Source organism: Plectropomus leopardus, chromosome 3 (genome assembly GCF_008729295.1).
Source record: "Plectropomus leopardus isolate mb chromosome 3, YSFRI_Pleo_2.0, whole genome shotgun sequence".
Classification (NCBI taxonomy): domain Eukaryota; kingdom Metazoa; phylum Chordata; class Actinopteri; order Perciformes; family Serranidae; genus Plectropomus; species Plectropomus leopardus.
In genome coordinates this window covers 35834083-35857871 of record NC_056465.1, presented here as the reverse complement: position 1 = coordinate 35857871, position 23789 = coordinate 35834083, and the positions used below count along the sequence as shown (strand labels likewise).

At 39.4% G+C, this 23789-nt stretch overlaps 1 protein-coding gene and 1 long non-coding RNA gene across 5 annotated transcripts in view; one reads left to right on the top strand and one right to left on the bottom strand.

The window, feature by feature from the left end:
• Window positions 1-22817, bottom strand: part of evi5b (ecotropic viral integration site 5b) — a 43971-nt gene extending 21154 nt beyond the window's left edge. Inside the window, exons 1-10 of one of the 4 annotated variants that reach the window (XM_042483728.1) lie at window positions 20839-21259; window positions 20340-20441; window positions 12085-12317; window positions 6861-7050; window positions 2728-2952; window positions 2529-2603; window positions 2084-2209; window positions 1847-1990; window positions 647-736; window positions 281-378 (exon numbers count right to left, since the gene is read on the bottom strand). In XM_042483728.1, the coding sequence (XP_042339662.1) occupies window positions 281-378; window positions 647-736; window positions 1847-1990; window positions 2084-2209; window positions 2529-2603; window positions 2728-2952; window positions 6861-7050; window positions 12085-12317; window positions 20340-20363 (1205 nt within the window). In that variant the 5' untranslated portion in view covers window positions 20364-20441; window positions 20839-21259. Of the gene's footprint in view, window positions 1-280; window positions 379-646; window positions 737-1846; window positions 1991-2083; window positions 2210-2528; window positions 2604-2727; window positions 2953-6860; window positions 7051-12084; window positions 12318-20339; window positions 20442-20838; window positions 21260-22534 lie in introns of those variants that run through there. The other 3 variants (XM_042483727.1, XM_042483730.1, XM_042483729.1) reach the window with 3 other exon arrangements.
• LOC121941030 lies at window positions 7015-12028 on the top strand. Its single transcript, XR_006105722.1, has 3 exons — window positions 7015-7068; window positions 10358-10511; window positions 11976-12028. It is a non-coding gene; the product is annotated as an uncharacterized LOC121941030 (long non-coding RNA).
• Window positions 22818-23789: the final 972 nt, after the last annotated feature.

Below are 23789 nucleotides of genomic sequence, written 5' to 3'. Positions count from 1 at the left end.
AATATAATAAAAATATTTAGCACTTTTTAAGGTGATTTTCTTGTTTGTTTTTGTGTCTTCGTTTTTTTTTTTTAATCTTTTGTTGGAGCTACGATGCTGTTTCTGCACTTCTTTTATTGGCTTTTCTGGCATCGCCTTGGATTTAGATCCTATTTTTATGAGTATTTGTGTTCATTATAGAAGCCAAAAATAAGGATTTTTTTTGAGGTTTTGTGTAAAAGTAACTGCAGAAGCGGAGGGAGAGGTTGCTAAGTGTTGCTGATCTTGTAGTTGCACTTACTTTTTCATCTTCTTCGCATTGTATTTAACTTGATAGGCAGCCTGGATGACCTTATCCGGTCCACTGTCGAGCTGGTGCGGGATGACCTTCTGAAAGTGCTGCAGCACAGTGAGGAAAACAGAGACAGGATCAGAGCCACACGCCCAAAAAAACAGCTGCTTTCAAACAACTGACGTCCCTGTCAGGTGTTTCTCTGACCTCACAGCACTACATCAAACGTCAGCGTAAACACAGGTAAAGCAGGGAGGACACATGTAGTCATTATCTGGGTGTGGTGGAGGTTCCTCCCTTGAGAGTGCCGCACTTTTTAGACCAGAGATCTGAGCTGCTCGAGTGAAACGTTATGCGGAGGTCATGGTCATATACCTGTAACATTCCCTCCATGTCGAGCTGGATGAGTTCAGTCTGGTTCATCTGAAGGATGGCCAGTCCCACACGGAAAACGATCTCCAGACCCTGAAGACAGAGATCACCTGTAATCACTGAGTCTTTTCAAAGAACACAAACGCTGCACAGCATGCTGTGAAGTCTCTTCTGAAGTGGACTGAGAATTTGTTACAACAGCTCATGTGGGAGAAAATGGCAACTCACACCAGCTATTAAAAATCAATTGTAGTATTTCGTTTTCTCCAACAGGTGGTGCTAATCCATAACCTTTTTATGATGTTAACTTTAAGTAATCCACAACTGTAATCATTCTCAAAGCTCTTCTCTAAGTGGATTTACTGCTCCTTTGTTTAGACGTTACATCTGCATTTTAGACATTTTTTATTAGCCACAGTGACATAAAGTTAGTGTAACAGCAGAATTATGTTCAACCATTAAATCACAAACATTTGAGGCAAGCAAAAGTAAAAAAGTACTTGGGTCAAATGCAAAGTATTTCTTACAGAGAGTGAACTCAAGTGAAAAATGCAAGCTAAATAAACTAAAGAACAAACACGCAAAAACAGAAATTATTCTCAGACCAATACATTTGAGTAGATGTTTGAGCCTGTTTGCACCTGGTACTAACGTGCACGATGGGTGATTCGATCACAAGTGGACGACTCTGAAGTTAGGGCCACACAGTTATTTGAATATTAATCACAATCGCAATTTTGGCTTCCTGCAATTAAATGAAGATAATCAGCTGCAACACTGTCATTTTAAAATGCGTTCTCCGCTCATAGAAAACTCCTCTGCACATCATACCAAGCACCTCCTAAACCACCAGCCAGCCTCCACTTTAAAGTCCACTACGAGTACATCCTGCAGCTGCAGCCTATGGAAATATCCCCACTATTGAGGCTGTATACAGAAAAACAGAAATCATCCATCATTAATCCAATCATCTGTTAGGAGAAAACAAATCCTATGCAAATGTCATGACACTTTTGTCTGCTCTGCAAAGCAACACAACTAACTTGTTAAATCATTTAATGATTTATGATGTGAATTCAGCCATTCTGTCTGTCTACTTTTTCTTTTTTAAACTGGTGCTTCTTGTTTTATCCCTTAAGCTGCTGTAACAATGCAATTTTTCCCGCTCTCATCTTTAACAGAGCACGGCCCCTTTAAACTGACCTCACACATGAAGATGTCAAAGATCCTCGTGGCGACGGGCAGAGGGAAGGAGGTGAGGAAGATGGTGAGGAACCAGGAGGAGGCGTACATGGAGGTGTGAAAGCTCTGAGCCTGGAAATGCATATGCAGCTCTGGGAGATGCTCCTGCGGGTAAAAATCAAACAAATTCACAACATCCCTACAATCTGTCATCACCACTCGATGCTGCAGTTTCACTACCAAGTATGAGGCGTCTACCTGGATCATAGACTCAAACTGGTACATGCAGAGTCCCAGTTCAGCCATACTGGGTTTGAAGAGCTCTCGTAATCTGTAGTCTTGCATTAACTTCACAAACACACAGAACGCTTCCTCTTCTGGCATCTAGAAGAAGAAACAAAATAAAATAAAATCTCAAAAATTTGGTAAAACATTTGGTAGAAGTAGGGCTGGGCAATATGGCTTTACAATAATATTGCAATATTACACACAATATATATTTATCTATATTTTTAAATGTCCTTTAGACTAAGGTTAACTACTAAAATACAAAATTATTGAATGAACTGCATTTACAATAAAGTTAATACGAGCGACTGTCATATGATAAAGCTGAATATGTAGTCATATAGTCATATATATGTTGTAATTTTTGAGTAAATTTAATAAATTGCCCGCCCCGGGCTAAAGATTGGATTATTACCTGCATGAGAAGCAGTCCTACAATGAACGCGCTCCCTTGACAATAGCCAACCTCCCGGTCGACCAGTGAATATGCCTGAAAAACAGATTAACCATTTCAACCCAGAAACTTTAGTGAGAGCTGAATGCCTCTTTTGTTATCTGTACACATTATTATCGGTTCATCTGCGTTCACTCCTCAAACACAAACGGAGAATCACCTTCATGACATTGAAGAGCACTTCCTGACCCAAGCTGTCTTTCTCCTTGAAGAATTCGTGTTCGGGATAAGTGCGGGCGATGTCTCTGCGAATCAGCTTCTCGCAGGGCGACGTCATCTTCAGGAGTTCGGAGTATTGATCCTTGATGGGCATGTTCTGGGCGTTGCACAACAGCTGCCACACTATCGCCCGAAAGTGGTGAGGGATCCCTTTTCTGACGAGGTCCTGTGGAAAAATAAATCAATAAATAGTTAGGGTTAGGGTTAGTGAAGTTGAACTTTATCTCGCTGCATCTTAAAGACATTAATGAGGAATTCTAACCAGCATCTGGGAAATGTGTAAGAGGGTAAAGGTATTTTCACACCAAGCATGAATAATTCAGGCAAATAAATCATATGTCAATTAAAACATTTTAAGCTTGCTATTTCTATGAGCCTATCCACGCTATCTAAAGCCCTCTTCACACAGGACTAGTATTAATATCGTAGGTAATTTACCGTGGAACTTTTACTTTACAGATTACAGAGTTAAAATCACAGATATCCTCTGCAATGTTTACAAATCACTGGAGGTCGTAATATTAGTCCCGTGCAAATACAGTTTAACACTTTTCTGCGGTGCTGTTTTGTTCTGCAACTCTTTCAATATCTGCAACTTTTGAATAACCAAAAAATAACCAATAACCTATAACCTATAAAATAATGACTTTTACTCACATGATCAATAGATTTTATTGAACATTAGTGTCATTATTCTCTTTATACCGTCATGCAACAGTATGGATATTGATCTTGCAAATTAGTGTCTGTTTTTTTTGTTAAATCCAGGTTTGAAAAGACCTTTAGAAAACATACAGGCTTTCTGTGCAGGAAAAAAACTGACATTTGCATTTCTCACAACAGGATGCAGCCATGGGCATGCTTTGTTCTCTAGTATTTATTTTCCCATTTCAGCACCGTGAGCATCCCATAACTCATAATAATATGATTTCCACTGATGAATGTAATCTTGTCAGTGGGGCTTTCTGTAGTGTGATTTGTTTCCATATTTTACTGCTGATACAATTTGATTAAGCAATTTCCTGTGCTGACAGGGAACGCTGGTCTTTCCTGCTGCGATGTGATCGTGTGTGTGTGTGTGTGTGTGTGTGTGTGTGTGTGTGTGTGTGTACATCTGGTGAGCGCAGGGTGCATCTGGAGCAGAGGTCCACCCACACTGGCTTTCAGCAGGGGATCCCTCTCTCCTCTCAGAGGTTAGTCGAGACAAACCGAGCTTTGTGCTGAAACAATGCGCCGCCTGATATCTTCACTGTGTCTGAGAGAAGCTTTCTGAGGGTCACCACTGCGTTCACCGCCCCTTTGTTTTCCCATAATGCTCTGTGACAGGCTCCAATGTAGATCTCATCAATGATTTTAATGTTCTGTGCTTTTCAGAGTTTGGTTTATTTTGAACATGTAAAAAAGAAAATCGAGAAATGATTTTACAAACGAGGAGTCAGACAGAAAAATTTTCAAAAAAGTACTAACTTATTTAATCCCATTCCTTCTCCATTAGTCCTTGAACTTTAATTAACCAGCTTTTTTATGAATATAAACCTATACTTAAATTATTTAAACATATATGCACACACCCACATAATCAAAATACCTACCATTTTTCAGTATTATATACAGAAGAAAGAGGAAGATAAACTAGGAAAAAATAAATATTGTGTAACCACATAACTAAACAGTAACCCTCTACTGTGATGATCAAACCCCCTCTTCATCCCTGTACCTCATGAAAATCCTGTTTTTATACATTATTTTAAGCTGGTTTATGTTTGGAAATTGTTTTAGCTCCACATAAAAACTGTTTCATAGCTTCACTCCACAGAGAGAATGTGGAGTGATTGCTGATCCAGAACCTGCTTTGCTTAAATGCATCGTGAAAGTTAATCATGAACATGTTTAATGTGTGACTTCCAGCTGATTCTATCATCGCTTGTTACCCCCAAATAATTTATCTGCATGAACTCTTTCAATTTCAGCCCCATCTATTTGTATCTGAACAGCTGGTGTTGATATGCACGAAATATGTCAGATATATCAGATAACCAGATTCCCACCAAACTAAATAAGTTTCTCTCTCTCAGTCGTAGTAAATTTAAAATACTGAAAACATGAACACATCAGGGGTTTTGCTGACGCTGGCAGAAAAGTCAACGTTCCTTCCTTCGTGCAACAGAAACTGAGTTTCTCTGACAGCCAAGAGGGAAGAAAACATCAATTGTGGAGGCCTCAGCATTTATGATTAACAGCCCAGACTAGCTGCAACCATCTGGTCATTACTACTTCTGTTAAATTACATAATGACACCACTCCATGTCCGCAGCTCCCTCACAACACTTCCCCATTCACACACGCAATCGCAAGAAAAACAGAAACCCCGCAGACGATGTTTCACACCATTTACATGTGTGGCTACATCAACAGGTTCATGCAACATTAACTACATGTGCACACTTTGTTTCTTTTTTCCATGTGGATTACAGAGAATGTAATTTAAGTGCTACTGACTGTGAGAAAGCAATAATTATGTGTGATGAGCGTGCAGTTTTGAGTGTCGTCACTGCGAGCGTGGAGCTGCTGGGCTGCAGTTTCAAAGCTGAGCAATGATTGGGCCAAAAGCATGTAGTGTTACAGTGAAAGAACGATCCAGGAGGGCCGTTCAGGTGACATGACTTCAAGGACCTGGTCACAATAATCAATCACAATTGCAGTTGTACACAGAGAAACTACAAAAGGTGCACTCAGTTAAGGGCAGATCTTCCTCAGGTGTGTCTGGGGGCATGTGGGAGGGAACAGGAAGTGCAGGGCAGGCTGTGTGTTCAGCATGTATACATGAGAGAAGTCCTATTATAGGGAGACAATATGTAGGTTACATAATCAAGGTGTAACCAGAGTAGTCAGGCTACATGGAGACAAACCTCGGACACAATGTCCAATAAAACCCCTCCTACTTCCCTCTCCCTTCCAAAAAAAAGCACTTTTTTCAGAGTTCTGCTATTTAACTCTTTAAAATGTTAGCAAATTGCCTGATTTATATCAAAAGTACGAGAAAAATGCTATAAGCAACGAAGAAGAAATGACCAAAAAACTAGCAACTAATTAATAAAAAGTACAAGAAAATTACCTAATTAGTAGAAACACTTCCGATCTCATTATCTGGGTGTGTTAGTCCGATTTCAAGAGAGTCATTTTAGTCATATTTCAGTCAGACTAACACAATAATTTGACCTTTTGTAACACCATGCAAACATACTGAGTAACTGCATCGAGAGGTCCTTGAGCAAACAGTCATAACTGAGCTCACAAAATTTCAGACTTATGGTTCCAGTAGTATGTGAGGTTAGCTGCGGACAGACACACACAGGAGGCGCGCACACACCGTCGACCACATGATCCCCTCCTGGCTTACGCCTGGCAGATATAACTACAGGCTCCTAGCTGAGTCACTGCCACGACTGGTGCCTGTTATCAAAATGTTATCCAGCAAAGCACTTAACAGAGTTTCCTATTTTTCCACCGTACATGTGCAGCTGAAACCAAACTGCCATCGACAGTGACCGAGCGTATGGTTATCACAAGACCTCAGAGAGTGACTGTAGAAACAAGCAACCTAAAATTAGCTTCAAATGTCAAGAACTGTAACAACAAGCTCAAGGACAACACTAGAGTATCCACTAGAACAAAGATAGCCTTAGAAATTATTTCTGGAGCGAGTAAACAGTCAGACAGATATGACCATAGTAGCATTCAGGCCAGCGCTTGATACAAACGCCTGCGAAACAAACATATCACGAGAGAAACTGTGTAACCTAGATTGTAACTGTCTTATCAAATTTAAAGGCATTTCCATACAGAAGCAGCATTATAGGACTCTGGTTATTCTTGTCAAGCAGACAACTATAAAAAAATGCAGACAAAATTAGCACATTTATAGCTCTAAGATTGCTTTAACCTTGTTTTCAGCAGCCGGGTCAAATGTGTCCCGGTAAGCTCTTTAATGCAGTCGTGTTTCAGTAAGCTCTTAAGCAGGTCTGCACGAGACTCGGCTGTCACCTCACAGGTAGTGCCGAGCACCAGCCTCACCTTGAGCTGCTTCTCTTTCTTCTTGCGCACCTCCTCCCACTCATTGACGATTCGTCCCCACAGGATCCATGAGTCCTCCTCGAGGTGGGAGAGGTTGGAGGAGGCAGAGGAGCTGGACACCAGGGAGGAGCCACTGTTTCTCCTGGAGCCATTCATGGAGCGCAGCGACTTGCTGTCCGTCTCCAGCAGCCTGTAGTCAAAGTATGAGGTAGGATGTGCTGTAAACACTGTACTCACACAACATTTTCTCTTGTTCTTAAAGTCCACACCAAAAAATGTTTAGGAAAAACTTAATAAATCAAATGTCTCTTCTTCTGTTATATGAACAACAAGTTTTGAAAATGGTTCATTATGAAGTGAGAGTCCTGCAGCCAGCAGCAGTCACACAGGCTGCAATGTAACCACTCCAGGCATTTTCACACCATTCATTTCTGTCCTGAAGTGCTTTTGCACTGGCAGGCTCAGATTGTTATTCAAAGTGTCTGACAACATTATGGAAAGGATCCTTACACAACTACACCTTTTGTTTAACCAGTTAAACACCCAAACAAGAGCAATACGTTCTCAGTTACACCGCTTCCCTCCTCACCAATCTGAAGACATTAACTCCACTGAAGATCTTTACCAAAATTTGGGAAAAAACAGACCAGTGATGGAAAAGTTTATCTGTGCTAAATCTAGAATCAGTGCCAGACGATTTGCAAGCTGTGATTGTGGCAAACAGACAAACCACATCCAGTGTTGAAATCAAAGCTGCCCACATTTCGAGGTTTGTACTAAAAATGGAGACCTGGTTTAAAAAGCCACTTTGCATGGATGTATGACAGCTTTGTCCAAAATCCTCTCTTCAGATCAGTCCAGGGTTTCCCACACATTAATTTATTTGTGGCGGCTCACCACGATTAAAACATCTGCTGCTGTCTTTTTTTTGCCATGTATTTTACAGCTGGACTGTTCACTAAGAGTTCATTTAGAGTATATATATATATATATATCATTAATTTATTTAAATTATGACACCACTCTTGGAGCGCAGAGTGTACTGTGGGCTCAAACGGAGCAGCAGGCACAGTGAAAGTGAAACTTCACCATTACCAGCAGCTGCTCCTCTCATCCATTGATCTGATCAGCTCTGACGCAGTCGGCAGAGCATTTATTTACCCCGAAACTTAGGCTGCTGAGGAGGAAAGAGCTAACCTCTAGTTCTGACCCGCAAAAATGCCTGAATTTTTGAATTTTTAACTTTGTTTTATCATAGAATGATAAAACAAAGGGACACACACACACACACACACTAAGCTGAGAATTACACCTACAGCTGAAATGATGCACTAAAATGCATATACATGCAGTATTTCAAGCCCTGAAAGCTTAAGCAAAGTTGCTTTTGAGCTGGTTAATCTTGTACTGTATCACTCTTCTCAGTTTGTCACTGGAGTTACTGCCAGAGTAACCCAATCAGAGATCAGCGTGCAGAGAAAAGAAGCTGTGACTCCCAAACTGTGCGGTCATGAGGAGCTCACGACAGACACACAAAGGCTCAGACACCTGATCTCGGAAAAAGGCCCCGGCCTCTTTACTGGAGCCCGTGACGTTACTGAGGGTGCTCCCAGAATGGCTAGGGTTACAGCCAAATTTGGGTCGTGTGGGAGGGAAGGAGTGAAATGGACGACCACAGTGTCCAGCCTGCAACAGAGCTTCTTCACTTGTATTTAGCTCTGACAAAGAGCTAAAAAGTTCATTTAAAAAAACGTTTCATAGCTAGAATGTAGCAGGAATTTCCAGTTTAAGTGTTTTAGTCAGTCTGTCACAAACACACTGCACTGACAGGCCATGAACCTGAACATACTCGGGCCTCTGCTAATAATTCACCAGCAGTCAAACACCAGTCTGAAGCTTTATGAAAACAAAAAACTACTCAGCATTTGTTAAAAATCAACAGCACACAGCACATAAAAGGAGATTTTTATAAAATTTTGAGCTAGAACAAAAGGCAAAAAGTTTAACTGTTACAATGTCATCATGACGTCAATTTACCGTTCATTACAGCAGGAGAACAAGCCTAAAATTCAATAAACCTTACCAAGATAAACTCATGATGTTCTCCTCATGTCTCCGGTTTTTAGGAATTCTGAACCAATGGCATGTCTGATTTACAGATTGTAGCTGTCAGCGCAGGGCTTCCTCGTCTTTGTGGCGTTATTGAACGAATGCTCGTGCCTTTTATCTGCTCTGCAGGGTACAAAGGCCTCAGCAGATAGACAAACACTTGGTACGCAAGTGCAGGACGCATCGTAGTATCTGTCACATACGTACAAATACCAAAGTCCTTCTTCCTGTTGTTAAAGATCTTCGTGACAAAATGATAAAATCTGCGTGTTTGGGAGGTATCAGTTTGTTTCTACAGGCTGGTTTAGAAAGTAGAGACGCCTTTGTCATTCAGAAGCAAAGCGTGGCAGAGACATGTGCAATGGCTTGTGAAAGGGCCCCGGATGTGTGTTGTGGTGAAGGCAGGGGTCAAAGAGCAGATGAACTACGAACCCCGACACTTTGAATTCTGTTCACCAGATGGGTTTTCTGCTCTGTGCTTCATAAAGGAAATTAGGGAGAAAATTTAACATTTCCCAGGTTAGTTTTGATCTCCCCAAATGAGTCAAACAAGTGTCACTTGGCATTCAGGAGCTGAAGGAGCTGTAGGCGTACCGATGAGTCACAGAGCTGAACTCAGCTCCGCCGTCTTCACTGGAGTTAACAGTGACACAATCCCGAACTCTGAACTGCACGCTCGGTTTCCATGCTGACACAGAGAGCGCTAGCCATGGGAGAGAGTCACAACGGAGGAAGAATTCACAAAGCTGGCAATAGAGGGGCGTTACGTCACCCTCTAACAGGACCGAAATCTGATGTGAACAAGAGCAGCTAAGAGGCAGCACACAGAATACATCTTAATTTACAAAAGACTGTGAAATGTGTGGCTTTTGTTACCAGTTCTGACCAAAAATCAGATATAAAGGTCAAGTTTTTTTTAACTGCATATTATGTCACCAAAGAAAAACTTTGTCAACACCTATTTAATCAGATTATATAAAGTTAAGATTTTTTGTATTATTCTGTATATTGATTAAGTCAAGATTTATTTAAACTCAGTTCACTAGTATCCATTAGTCATTTCAGATGTCTCATAATTCTGTCACGGTCTGCAGCTGAACCTCTTTACTTCTTACCAGTTTTTTAAGTTTGGTCTATACAATATGCTTCAAAACATCACTTGACTTGTCTGCATAGTGTAGCATATAAAAAGGAACCAAAAATCAAATTTGCATTGCTCAGAGTCACAATGCATAACAAACTGGCACCTTAAGAATCAACAGGAGGTTCCTGCCAATTCTGGCCTCTAATAGAGGTGTAATTGTTTTATCCTCTCTTTCTCTCGCTCTCTTTAAACTGCAGGGTGTGAAGTTTATCACTCACATCTTAACCTTTACGTCTTGTTCCAGGTACTTTTGTTAAGCCAGTGGATGAGACAGTCTCAAACCAGGCCAGAGCCAAATGAGCACAAACACAGAGGGAACATCTTCAAACCAGCCAATCCAAAACGTACACACTGAGCCTCTTCCCCCTGAAGCTGTGTTCACGTTACCAAGAGCCAAGGTAAGAAGGATCAAGCACTCTTTGATCCAGCAAATAAGTGACCAAGTTATTTAAAACCAACTCACAACTTTTTCTTTATGTGAGGAGCACACGATGACAAAAAGCAGAACAAAAACTCAACCAACTAACTAAACCACTCAAAGACCAAAATCCAGAATCCAACAAACTAGAGATTGTTAAATCTTCTTTTAGCGATATTTCACTCTGTGTACTTTGCAGTTGCCTAGCTGGCATGTCACGACCTGTTGTGTGTGTGTCGGAGGGGGATGGTGGACATGTAGAGTGACTCTGCTGCAGTGAGAGCCGTGCAGATGTGCAAAGAATATATGGCGAGGACAAAATAATGATTAAAAGGTTTGAATACGAAGCCCAAGTTAGTTAAACTTTATTTGACAGTTATAGTAAATGCTTAGAGAAAATACTGCTGTATCCTGCACAGGCCAGCAGCAGTTGAACTTCCTGAGGAAGTTCAACTTGTTTGGCGTGAGATACCCTACAGCTCTCACATTTCTGTGCATGGTAATGCGTTCACCGACAAGAACGAGCTGCACGACATAATGAGCGTCCAGTTGTATCACAGGCTGTAACCTGTCTCACATTTTTAAGCAGGAGAGTGATTATCTACTCTGTCCTCCTCGAGTGCAGTCTGAGCGTCTTCCCTCAGGACTTGTATTAAGGCGATCACGGACCAGGTCAAACTGGGTCAAAGTGTGATGTCCTGTGCTTAATTTTCAATGACCAGAATTCAAATGTTTAAAAAAGAGAGCTCGCCGCATCTGCAGGCCAGTGTTTACACGTTACCTGGAAGCCTCCGTCACACACAGAAAGAGACTTCTGGAGTTAGCAGCGAGCAACAAGTCCCTTTGTCGGATTTAAAACTGCTATGTGTGTGGGAGGCTTCCAGGTAGCATGTAAACACTGGCGTGCAGATACAAGCACACATGCATGACTGCAGCTCTCACACTAGGAGCTACAGGCTACAAAAAGGCTAAAAACATGACGCCAGTGACGTTTTTCAAAACAACTTGGCGCATCGGGGCAAGTCAGGAGGGATCACAGACAGACGTGCAAAAGATGTTGTAAAAAACAATAAAATTACAGTAGATGACAGCACGATTTAAGTTAGGTTTAATTAACTATTTTTAATGTTTGAATCCTGGTCACCATTTGCTTCTATTGTTTGGGAAATAAGTGCAACGCCTTTTCCCCGTGAACCTCCGACAGTGTTTGTGGACTGTAAAACTTCACCTGACTTTCTATCAGTGCGAGGTTGAGTAGATGATGACTGAATCTTTAGTGTCTTTGAGTACTAGAAAAACGCTTTATAAATAAAATGTATTACCCGACTTTCCATCGGCATGAGGGTGAGATGAACTATCCCTTTAAATGTAAAAAGACATTAAGTACATCCCTACTTATGACTGTCTGCCAATCAGCCAGACTGAGTTCTCTGTCCCTGAACAGCACACATGGTATCGAGCCAACCATTGAACAAAGTCTACCTTCTTCCACTCGACACATCACAAACTGTTAAGATGACGGGCGGGAGAAGCTTAAGAATCAGGCTGCTTACCTGTTCTGCTCCTCGAGTTTGGCAAGCAGCTCCACATCGTCGGGACTGAGCTGCGCCGGCGAGGATGGAGAGAGAGCGGGCGAGGACAAAGACGTAGAAGAGGAGGTGGTGGTGGTCTGCAGGGACGTGGGCGTGGCCACCTGGCTAGCCATCTGACTGACCGTGTGGGACACCGAGTTCTTCACCCATGAGAGAGTAGAACTCAGCTTACCAGCAACTTTGTCTGTCGCCACCTGCAGAGGAGGAAAAATAATTCAGTAAGAACAGTAAAACTTTGTCTTTATTTTTAGTAAAAGTTAAACATTTATCTCCTGCCTCAACGGGGACAGACAACATCAATCAGACAACTTCTTGACTTAGTAAATATTTTTTCAAACATAATTCCTGCCTGAACTATGATAGCATAAATCCGGCAGTCAGCATCTGCTGGATCAAGTCAGCAAATTTTCTTTTCTTTTTTTCTTTCTTGTGTGTATGCTCTTTTGTATATTTCTATGTCCCGTCTCTAAATTCAGAGATTTCGTCGGTCTGTGAATGTAGCTCAGGCATAAATCTTCATGAGATCTTTCTTCCACAACAGGAGTTCATGGAGTTTGAGTCGGGGGATGGATAAATGACCAGTTTATCTGATCAGAGCAGATCAGATAAGATCAATGGATGAGAGGAGCAGCTGCTGCAGAGGTGAGTGAAAGCAAACTTTTAGACTCAGCACAATAAGCGGTTAACATTCACTGAGCTTTGCTTCCCGGAGTACGCTCTGTACTGTGAGAGTGTGGTGCAATGAATAACCAAACCGTACATCAATTCAAACCACACTCATAAAGACAGTCCAGCTCCAAAAAAATAGAAACTCAATATGTGACAGCAGATTAGGGTTGCAGAGATTTTAAGGTATACCATGATATAAAAGCTCAAGATTATCGAACCGCATCCATCCGCTTATCTATGATATTTTAAAAACTTACTTACTTAAACACATACTACCATTAAAAATGGTTCCAGGTCTTAATTTTAGAGATAAAACCTTTGTTCAACCAAAACAAACTCTTCCTTTAAGGGTCATTCTGACTGATAATAATAATTCTGTAACACCATCAAACCACAATATTTTCTTTTCTTTTTTGTTGTTTTGTACCTGGCCATAACAAATGAATGAATTTGTGGAAAATCTTGCAGGACGGCACCATGGTGTAGTGGTTAGCAGTGTTGCCTCACAGTACGAGGGTCCACAGCTCAAACCCGAGTTGGGGCGAAGTTGGGCGAGGCTGCCGAGCAGTTTGCATGTTCCTCCCATGGCAACATGGGTTTTCTCCGGGTTCTCTGGCTTCCCACATTTCAAAGACATGCAGGTCTGTTTAACTGGTGACTCTAAATTGCCCGTAGGTACCAATGAAAGCATGAATGGTTGTTTATAACCACTTTTACACAGGGAACGCGCTATAGGGCAGCAAAAGGTTTCCCCTTAATACCGCCATTGCATTTTTACACAGAAGCAAACGATGTCTCTGTAATATGGCAGCAGATCGCGTCCTCTTCTCTGAGGGTAAGGAGCTTCATTGTTTTGCCATTTTATGGACATTTAACGCCGACGTTCTTCTTTAAATAAGCCGCTATGCTAACAGCTGCTTTTCAAATCTCCCACAATGGGTCACACACACAAACATGTCGTCAACATCTCGCGCTCGTGGTCATGTCTTTCTGGCTTTGTTTTACACAAGCTTCGTTTCGGGGCTGTTACTACCTACGTTTGCGGCTCAGAGGTGAGGCCACTCTGCCTGCGTTCACAAACCATTAACTTTATGTCAATTCACTCCATTTATAACTACCACCACATTTTTTTACCTGTAACTTTTACCGATGCACTGCAGTGTTTTCTGCAGTATTTCAGTTTTATTGAGAAAGAGCTTCTTGTGCACAGCAGACCACACCACCACCACGAACCACAATGAACCACAGTACTTTCTGTTACAATAACCTGCTGCTGACTTTTGACAACGTAATCTAGGTTTGACATTATGCGGTGTCCCACTGACACGGCATGAAAAACAAGCACTTGAATTAGCAAAGGCCAATCTGCTGTCAATAAAATGGGACACTACAGAGAGAATGTGACCATCTGGTGAACAATAGTGACGAAAAAAAAAATACTATTAACAGTAACAGCCTGAAAACTGAATGCAGGCCATTTTTTTAACATTCCTACCTGCTTTTCCAATTAATCCAAAATCACTGGCTTCTGCTTTCACTCTCCATGAGAAAATCCAGCATGTATTCATTAAGAGAACGCTACAAAAGGGAAAAAACGATCACATTTAAATGCCAGTAACAAGTTCTATCCCGGCAGTAATCCACCCTTCTGAACCTTCGACCGTTTTAATGACACACTGCCCTGTAGTCATATGCTGATCACACCGTCAGGACGGGTCAAAGTGCTCCACCAACGATAGGATTTCTTAAAGTCTCCTGCTGAAATCAGTCTGCGACGGAAAGTGTACCTCTGCACTCAGCAAAAAAAAAAAAAAAACCCTCTGAAATTCACCTCGCACCTGAACAAAACCTGTATTTGCCTTCAGTTTCAGCTCAACAGGAAGCCTGGATACTGCCACCAGGCAGGAAACCAATCATTTCATGCATCTTACTCAGTAAAAAATGATGATTCATTTCTCTGCGAATATCAGGTCTACAAAGGATCAGAAACACAGCAGAGAGGGAGAGAAAACAAAGGAGGATGAGGAGGAGACTGTGGTAAATGTGGTGATAGGAATGTGCTACAGTAAAGACCGAAAATATCTTAGCTAAGATTTTTTAAGCGCCTGTTCTCAGACAGAAACACTGAGTGGCTTTACAGTCACCACAGAGATCAGTTCAACATCGTAGTGAAATGTCTTTAGATGCAATATCATTCTAAAATATGCCGCATTGTTGTTTTGTATGTTAATGGTTCAAAGCAAATACAGGCTAAATTTTATCGTCGTTATCGTCATTAAACTTCAAACTTTAAGTTCAAAGCTTTCAAACGAGAAATCCTGCATGTCAGTCTGCAACCCTCCTTAAGCCAGACAGCCAGGAAATCATGTTAAAGATTAGGATGAAATCTGATAGAAATGTTTCAGTTTCCTTTAAATTTTGAGAAATATGTGTATGAACTAGGGATGGCACAAAAATAAATGATTTTTTTTTTTTTTTGTGAATCACGATTATCAGCGTTTTGGATTTGGATTTATTTTTAATAGATTTATCTAAAATAATAGCGTTATTTCAGTGCTTTTATTAATAAAGTCCTTTTTAATTAAGGTAGAAAAGGCAGTGAGATTATGGCTGGCCAGAAAATATATATATATATATTATATTCCCATTGTATTGTGGGATTTTACTGTGTATTGTAATTTCTCCAGGTTTCTCCCTACATTATTTCTGAAAAACTACCAAAAAAGTTCCAATTTGACCTCTTAGTACCACATGGATTACTTTTTTACACATCTATAATCCAACAATTAAAAGTCTGATTCATCGATGGCAGATAATTTGTCTCTAACACTTTGATATTAAAATAGAGAAAATAGCTCAATGGTTTTTATTTTTCCCCCCAACACAACCCCGTACACTGCCCACACAAACAATAATTCAGTGATTCTGAAAATGCAGGTTACATTTAGCCGCTCCAACTGCCATTACCAAAATAACAGGATCCACACCAAAAACAGACACATCCTGCTCCCGCACAGAGCCCGAAACTCACTGGGTGTGTGCAGACTGACTCAGATGTTGATCAGCACATTTTCCACTTCAACAGTAGAAAATTAAAACATATATGGTTATACAGTTAATGAATACAATCCATAGTGCAAAGAATTAAAGGTCACACCGCGTAAATTCACCTGAGCAGCAAAATGAGTATCAGGAAAGTGCACAATTGGTCGACTAGTACATTAAACGCTGCCAGTCAGCAGCAAAGTACTCGCCCGTTAAACCTGCTATTAAAATTATTATTTTAGCAGTTTTATGGGAACAAAAGCTGACCCTGAAGAACTGCACTTTTTATCTTATATGAAATGTTACTGTCACCCAGCGCGACTCTTTTTGCACTAATGATTCAGGCAAGAATTGTGTCTGTAAACTTTCTTTTGGAAAGCAAATAATAATTAAATGTAATGTTCTTCACAGACTCCAAATGTCGAATGCCACACAGAACGAACCGCGGAGAGAAAAGATGACCGAGATAAGGTCTTATTAGGTCTGTTTAATGATTAACCTCATAAAAATGAACCTTACGAATTAATTTATTGATTAATGAAACATTGAAAAAAACAGAGGCCAGCGTGCTTTATTGCATTTATTTAAATAAAACTAAAAATGACGTGAATATTGAATTCAGGGAGAAAATATGACCTAAAATAAACGTAGTGGAGACAGGAGAAGGCCAATGTCCAGGTGGCCTGAGAATACATTCCTCCTTACAAGCCCAGCCAAGTGAAGCAGGGCTTCCCTATAAATCCTGGATACAGAGATTGTTTCTGCTTTTGTTTGCCAAAGAACTCAAAGGGGCCCTGAGATGCAGGGCGCATAGCTAATGAAGCCCACAGCGAGGCAGAAGAAAGCCTCAGCGAAACAACTTCGAGACGATTGGGGAACTGAGAGAGACCAGAGAAGCATTTCCTTTCTGCTAATTCAAAATACATGGCACCCAGCAGTAACTCACAGTAATGCAAAATGCACCAAGAAAAGGATGCACACATGTACAACTATGAGATTCAGTCTGTAAAGCAGGTTTTTCATGACATTTCCATGACTTTGAGGCAAGTTTTAGAGTCCATACATTCTCTGAAATGACCACCGATACCCCTTATCGCTTCTTTTTCATAACTATATACTAAATAACAGTAGCTTAGGAGCTTAACTGAGGAACTGATTGTAATTTTTAGAGGTGATAAGGTGGTGCAAAAAGAGGGAGGCACATTAAATAATTTTTTAAGCACTAGGGAGGGACTTAAGCTTCTGATTTTGGCTTTAGGGGAGAGACATACAACTTTAAACATGAGTATTTTGTGTTAAACTGCTGATTTTTAAAGAAGAATAATTGATGGTTTTCTTTAAAAATGTTTGAAGAAAATATATTTGTGATTTTTTTTCCTTTCAAATTTTTGGCAATTTTCAAAGAAGAGATTTTGGCAAAAAAAATTAAATTGGTACTTTTTTCTCTCTTTGAAGGTTTTTGGTGATTTTAAAGCCAACATGTCTTCCATAAAGGCATGTTTACACCATTTATTAGTACCAGAAACTGTAAAAATAGATATTGTTGATGGATTTTCACATTTCTGACCGTCCTTGAATGCAATATGTGTTATTACAGAGGTTTTTGAAATAAAACTCCATGATTCTTCCAAAACCTTCAGGGTATATTTACTTTGTCAAATTTTTTCCAGGTCTGGAAAGTGCTATTTACAAATTTGATTACTTTTCCTGGTTTTTCATGCCTGTATAAACCCTGATATGCCTTTATCATCATCTGAGGTGAAAAAAAGACTTATTTATCTTTCTTTTCTCTTTTTTACCTCTCTGTCTTCCTTCCCCTTCTAGGCGGTGAATTGGAAGAAAATAGTGCTGCCCAGCAGGAGAGAGCACGGCTATCTTCAGGGAGACATGGCGTCCGTGTGCTGAGTGAGGGTGTTAAAACACGGAGCCGACTTACAATAACACTCACACTGAGGTAGGAAGGCCTTTCACTTTCACACACAAGGGGAAGCTCAGATTTTCCCAGTGTACAATCAGCATTTCAATGGTCTTGCTGAGGGCTATTCTTCATTATGCAGCCACATAATGAGAGCTACAACCAGGGGCTGATAATTTACACTTGGCCTGCAAAACCAGCGCTGCAGAGAGAAGCCTCGGAAGTGTAGGAAATTAAATGTTTGAATCAATAACGCCAGCACATAAATCTCAGCCTGGTTAGTTTATTTTAGTGGGAGTGAGAGTGATGGTAAACTAGTAAGCATTCTGGGAAAATGTGTGTGTGTAATCTCTATTGTCTACATCCGTGTGGCATATGGTCTTCCACAGACCACCTCTAGATCCCCACGATGCGACCATATGTGGTAGCAGGATACTTGAAAAGCTCTTTTTTTTTTTTTTTACTAGCCCACAAGTTTTGACAGATGTGACTACAGCGTCTTATAATCACTCAGCTGCTTCTTCTCTATTTACTGTTCATACACTCCAACTGAAACTATTTCTGTGTGATAAATTCAAAATACTACTACCCCAAAATAGAAACAAGGCAAAAAAAAAAACAACATCCGCACATCTTCTGCTCCTTTCTTCGTCCCAAAAGACTGAGGAGTCTATCACTAAACTGTCACAGAGTCAATACTGTAAATTACTTAACTTTACTACAGTATTCTACAGTTAAATGTGAGGTTTTATAGTGTAATGTTTGCTCCAAAAAGCATCAAATTTTACTCTAATTTTAAAAAAAGGTACATTTCTGTTAGAGTTTGGCCGCTTTTTTATTACAATGTTCTAATTTACTGTTCCTTTACATCTGTACAGAGGTTTTTAGAGTAAAACTTTTCTCAACTACATCTCCAGTCTAACAGATACAACTTGCAAAAAACACTCGCCAAAAAAGTGAAGTGTAGTTCAGTGTTAGTCACCTCCCAGGAAACTCGTTTTAAAAATATAGGAGCTGTGTCATTAGCCTAAACCTGCTGATTCAGACGCTGCCAGTTAATTTTGGTAGCAGAATGGCATTTAACTGAAGAAAAGGGTTTAATCTGCGTTGCAGAGGTGTATCGAAACCGAAAACATTTAGTGAAATAATGAGCTCAATTAGGGGTAGGAGTACTCATACTTTTTAATCAATATATTGGCAGAAATGCTATATAATATAGCATGTTTTTTTTTCAGTGTATGATCACCTGAAATAAGAATCGTTGTGTTTTTGTCACTTTTGGATGAGTTGTGTATATCTACATAGGGAGCGAGTACGTGTATAAGGAGATCACCATGATGCACCGCCATGTTCCTACAGTAGCCCAGATTGGACAAAGCAAACACGGGCTCTAGATAGGGCCAGTCGTGTTTTTTCACCGGCTACCACAATTACAAGCCTTATTCAGTGTTTTCACTTTTTACTACAGTGTTTTAATCACCAGGTGTGTTTTCTTTTAAAGAGGCAGAGACCTCTGCTGACAATCTGGCTCCGTCTGGATCTTCAGTTATCAGAGAAAAAAAGGTGAACACACACTAGCAGTACTGGAAAAAATACTTTTAAAAAAATGTACAAGGAACTGCTTTATTCAGTGTCTTTCCCGGATCCATCTCAGGTTCATTTGTTTTGGAGAGGAGGAGATCTCTGCGGATATTTTGGCTTCCCGGTTAAAATCTCCTGGATCACAAAGTGGGTGAGCGCACACAGAAAAGCTGAAACACTGATTTGTTACATGAAACTACATTATTCTGTGTTTTTACTGGTTTTAATCACCTGGTCGTTTTGTTTAGGAGAGTAAGAGACCTCTGCAAATAATTCGGCTCCTGATTAAAACTTTCTACAAAATGAACTAAAGGAATTCTAACTGGGATGCTCCTAAATCCTGATACAGTGAACCTTTAATCAAAAGCATATTAGTTACAGAAGTGTTTCTGAGTTAATGTAGTCAAGTAATGTGCGAAATATAGAAGCACTGAGCGTTTCTGTTTGGTAAAACATACTTTTGTAGTCTTTTGCTTTTATGTAGAAGCACAATTATGCTTCACACCTCTCAGCACATTAAATATTAAAATTTTGTTTTAGGTAAGTAATCTAGCAATATAATACAATAGCAGATCTCAGCTGAGCACACAGGAATCTTTGCTTTCTACTTACGTTGTATAAAAGATCATTCTCAGTCCTGTATTCATATTTTAATCACCCTAAATGTTGGCAGTTGTGGTTTAGTCTAAATATCACCAGCTCATAGCTCTTTATACTGACTAAGCAGCGATTCTCTGAACATACAAATGTTCATTTTCTCATTTGTGAGAAACACCTCATCATACCCATCGTTACTAAACCATGCGTATACATCTTTTGTCATCCTTTGTCCCATTTTTCACAGTTTCAGAGGTGTGGAAGTCGCCCTCATCTCTGGCCTCACAGCCGCGGTGTTGCTGTAACTTGCAAGTCACTTCTCCGCACTTTGAGTTAAATATATCCTTGGCCTGGACACGGCCAGCGCCACAGGGCTGAGCACTTTAAATCCTCTGCTTAGGATACACACCGTGTCCCCAGCTCTCAGAAACATGTTGCTTTCCAGGCAGTAAACTGAGGACGGATGCTTTGGACACTGGAGACTCCTTTTATGGCTCGCTGCTGTTGTGAGCTGAAATGGAGATCCAGCATCAAATGCAACAGCGTCTTTCTTCCAGAAACCTCTGAGCTTCACGAGGCTTACGATCAAATACAAATGTAATTTCAACAGTGCAAATCTGACAAAAAATCCACTGTTACATTATAGTTTGACTCCAGGTGATAGCCGGACCCCTTAGCAAAGCAACTAGTTTCACACTATGCTCAGCTATCAATGACAGCCAGTGATAAAAACTTAATACTTTGACTAAATAAACGCAAAAGATCAGCATTGACACCGTCTATTTGTTGAATATAATGTCATACCGGTTCACCTGTACTGATACAAGATAACTACAAGTCTTTTTATGAGTTAGTGTTCACTCCGGTGCTTAGCCAGAGCCCGAAAAAAACAAGAACAATCCTTTTACCTTGAAGCGTTTTTAACCAGCCGCAGCAAACGTCGTCTGCTTCCCATGCACGAGAGTAAAGTCCGCCGGTTATAAGAAAAAGCCTGCTCTCCGATCGCTTTGTCCGAATACATGAAGCTATATTTTCCGAGTTAGCATGGCTGTTGTTTCCAGTTTGAACGTTAGCCAGAGCTGAGTTAGCTAGCTAGTTCCCATTGAGTCTCCGGGTGCAGCCCATGCAACCGTTTAATACGTGTACACACTGAAGTCTGCAGCGGCTGCAGAGCGCAGACAGACGGCGGCCTAACCAGTGTTTACATCGCACCGAGCATGCGCAGTCTGCTGCAACTAACAACAACACCGCCGCCAAGTGTTAGTGGCGACGGACGGCACTTTAACTGGCCCCTTACATCTTCAAATCAGCATTTCACATTTTATTTTCCCCTTTATTTTTCTTTTTAAATTAAATTATGGCCTCTCAATAATAATAATAATAATAATAATAATAATAATAATAATAATAATAATAATAATAATAATAATAATAATAATAATGAATAATGAATTTGAAGAAAAGAGAAACATCAAATATGAAACTTAAAATGGGAAATGGAAGTGCTTAGATGGATTTTTATTTTTTTGTACTTGGCAATAAAACCAAAAATCTGATTCTGATTCTGATTCTAAAAGAGATTTAATTGAAAAAAAATATGATTTTACTACACTACTAGATATATATGGAAGATATTTTTGGTCTTAATTCAAATTAAAAGTCAAAATTTTGAATAATAAAAAAATATATAAAATTAAAAAGATTATTATTTTTTCTCCACTACTAGTAATAATTAGGCCGTATTTAAATAAAAAAGAGAAGGAAAGGGAAAAAAATAAAAAAAATAAAATGTGATATAATAATCTGAAAATATAAAATGAATTTAAAATTTAAAAAGTGAAATTTGAAATTTAAATTAGCTTTCATTTAAATTAATGTAAATGAATTATGTTCAACTTTTAATATAAGTATTTTCATCTAATCATTTCTATTTCCCATTTTAAGTTTCATATTTGATGTTTCTTTTTTCTTAGGCACTTATCAAAACAATCTTTGAATCTGAAGTTTTATGTTGAATTTTGAAATATTTCCAACATTGTGTGCTAGCAGACTGGGATTATTATTACTATCATATTATCCCTAAAAATAGAGAAAAATGTCCACAAAATTATATTTATAATGATAATATTTTCTTTAAAAAATATGTGACAAGAAAAAATATATCTAAATAAAACATTTTTTCAGCTCTTTTTACAGGTAATTTTCTTGTTTGTTTGGTTTTTTTTCCTGCATTATTCATTTTCAGGTAATTTTCTTTTAACTAATTTCCTGCTGATTTTTGAGCAATGTCTTTTGCTCAGGTTTCTTTGTAATGACCTCAGTCTGTTTTATTTATTTAATTCTATAGAAAAAAATAAATAGGGAGAATACATTATCAGACAATATATACAGGAGACAAAAAAAAAGTACCTTTGCCAAACTAATGTTCTTTCACGACATAAATGATCCCATATCACCTCATCTGAGATATTAATTAGCCAAGCGAAGACCTTTCAGTGTGATCTTTTTGTTTTTTAGCGCGTTGAGTGCTTTGGTCAGAAAGTTTCAGGCTTTCTGTAGCTCTTTGTGTGAAGTGCTGATCATATCTGGTCTTCAGTAACTCACCTGAGATTCATCGCTGAGAGGAAAAATACTTCTGTTGGAGCGGCCTGAAGGTTCGAACACTGCCGTCACAGTGCTCACAGTATCAAAAAATACCATTAATCACTTTGTAAAATCTCTCTTTTACTTTGTAGTTTACTCCTCAAAAAAATCAAAACCTAAATGAAAATTAAATCATCAATGATGAGCTGTAAAGTGACTATAACTGCTTCTCCTCGTTCGACAGCCGGCGATCACTGAGCGAGAGCTGTCAACAGAAACTCACGATGAAGTAATTACATCCTGGCACAGATGAAAATGTGAGTAAGCAGACAGCACAGATTCACATACCGAACAGTCCCAAAACCCACTTTTCTTGTTTTACATGTGAGCAGTGACGCACCTCTTTTGTTGGCGAGACACTCCTGTGATCTTAGAAGCAGCTGAAAAGCACTGAAGAAACTTCTGCGCTCAGATAGTGTCGTGATTTAAGAGGAAATTATGATTTATTAATGCACACTTCTCAAATATGAATTTATTTGTACGGCGACATGTGAGACTACGTAAAAAAGTAAGGGCCACGAGGCCACACAAGAGAGACCATTAGGCTGATGACTGTTGTTAATCTGAATTATGAGTTTTGTACATCTTTGAAGGTTAACCCTTAGAAACCTGAAGTGACATCACTTTTCCTGTGCTTCTCTCAGACGCCTTTCACAAGAACCCGGAGCAAATTGGTTTAATTTCTGTCAAAAACGTAAAAAAAAATGCACTGAGCAACTTTGAAAGAGATGTTTCACAAACTGCAAAAAATAGATAAGGATAATTATGCTTTTTGAAAAAGGAAAAAAGCTATATTTAAAATTATTATAAATACATATTATATTAAAGATTATGTTACAGGATTTTTAATTTTTAAGCACTTTTTTAAACTTTTTTTTTTTTTAAATAATAATTTTCAGATAATTTTCTTGTACTTTTTTACACATTTATTGCTAATTTTTGGGTCATATCTTCTTTCCTTGCTCCTCCCATGTTTTTTAAGGACACTGAGCCAATTTGCTCTGGTTTCAAAGGGTTAAATGCAAGCACAAGACAACATTGACAAGTTCACTTTTGATTACACGCACCTTTATTTCTAATATTACAGCTACAAACACTATAATTACAATATTTTGCAAACAAGACACAAGAGGTAAAGAGGAAAACTGGTACATAAAGTGATGACTGACTCGAATGAATAATGCAGTTATCCAAAATTGTTGACTCCAACTGAACT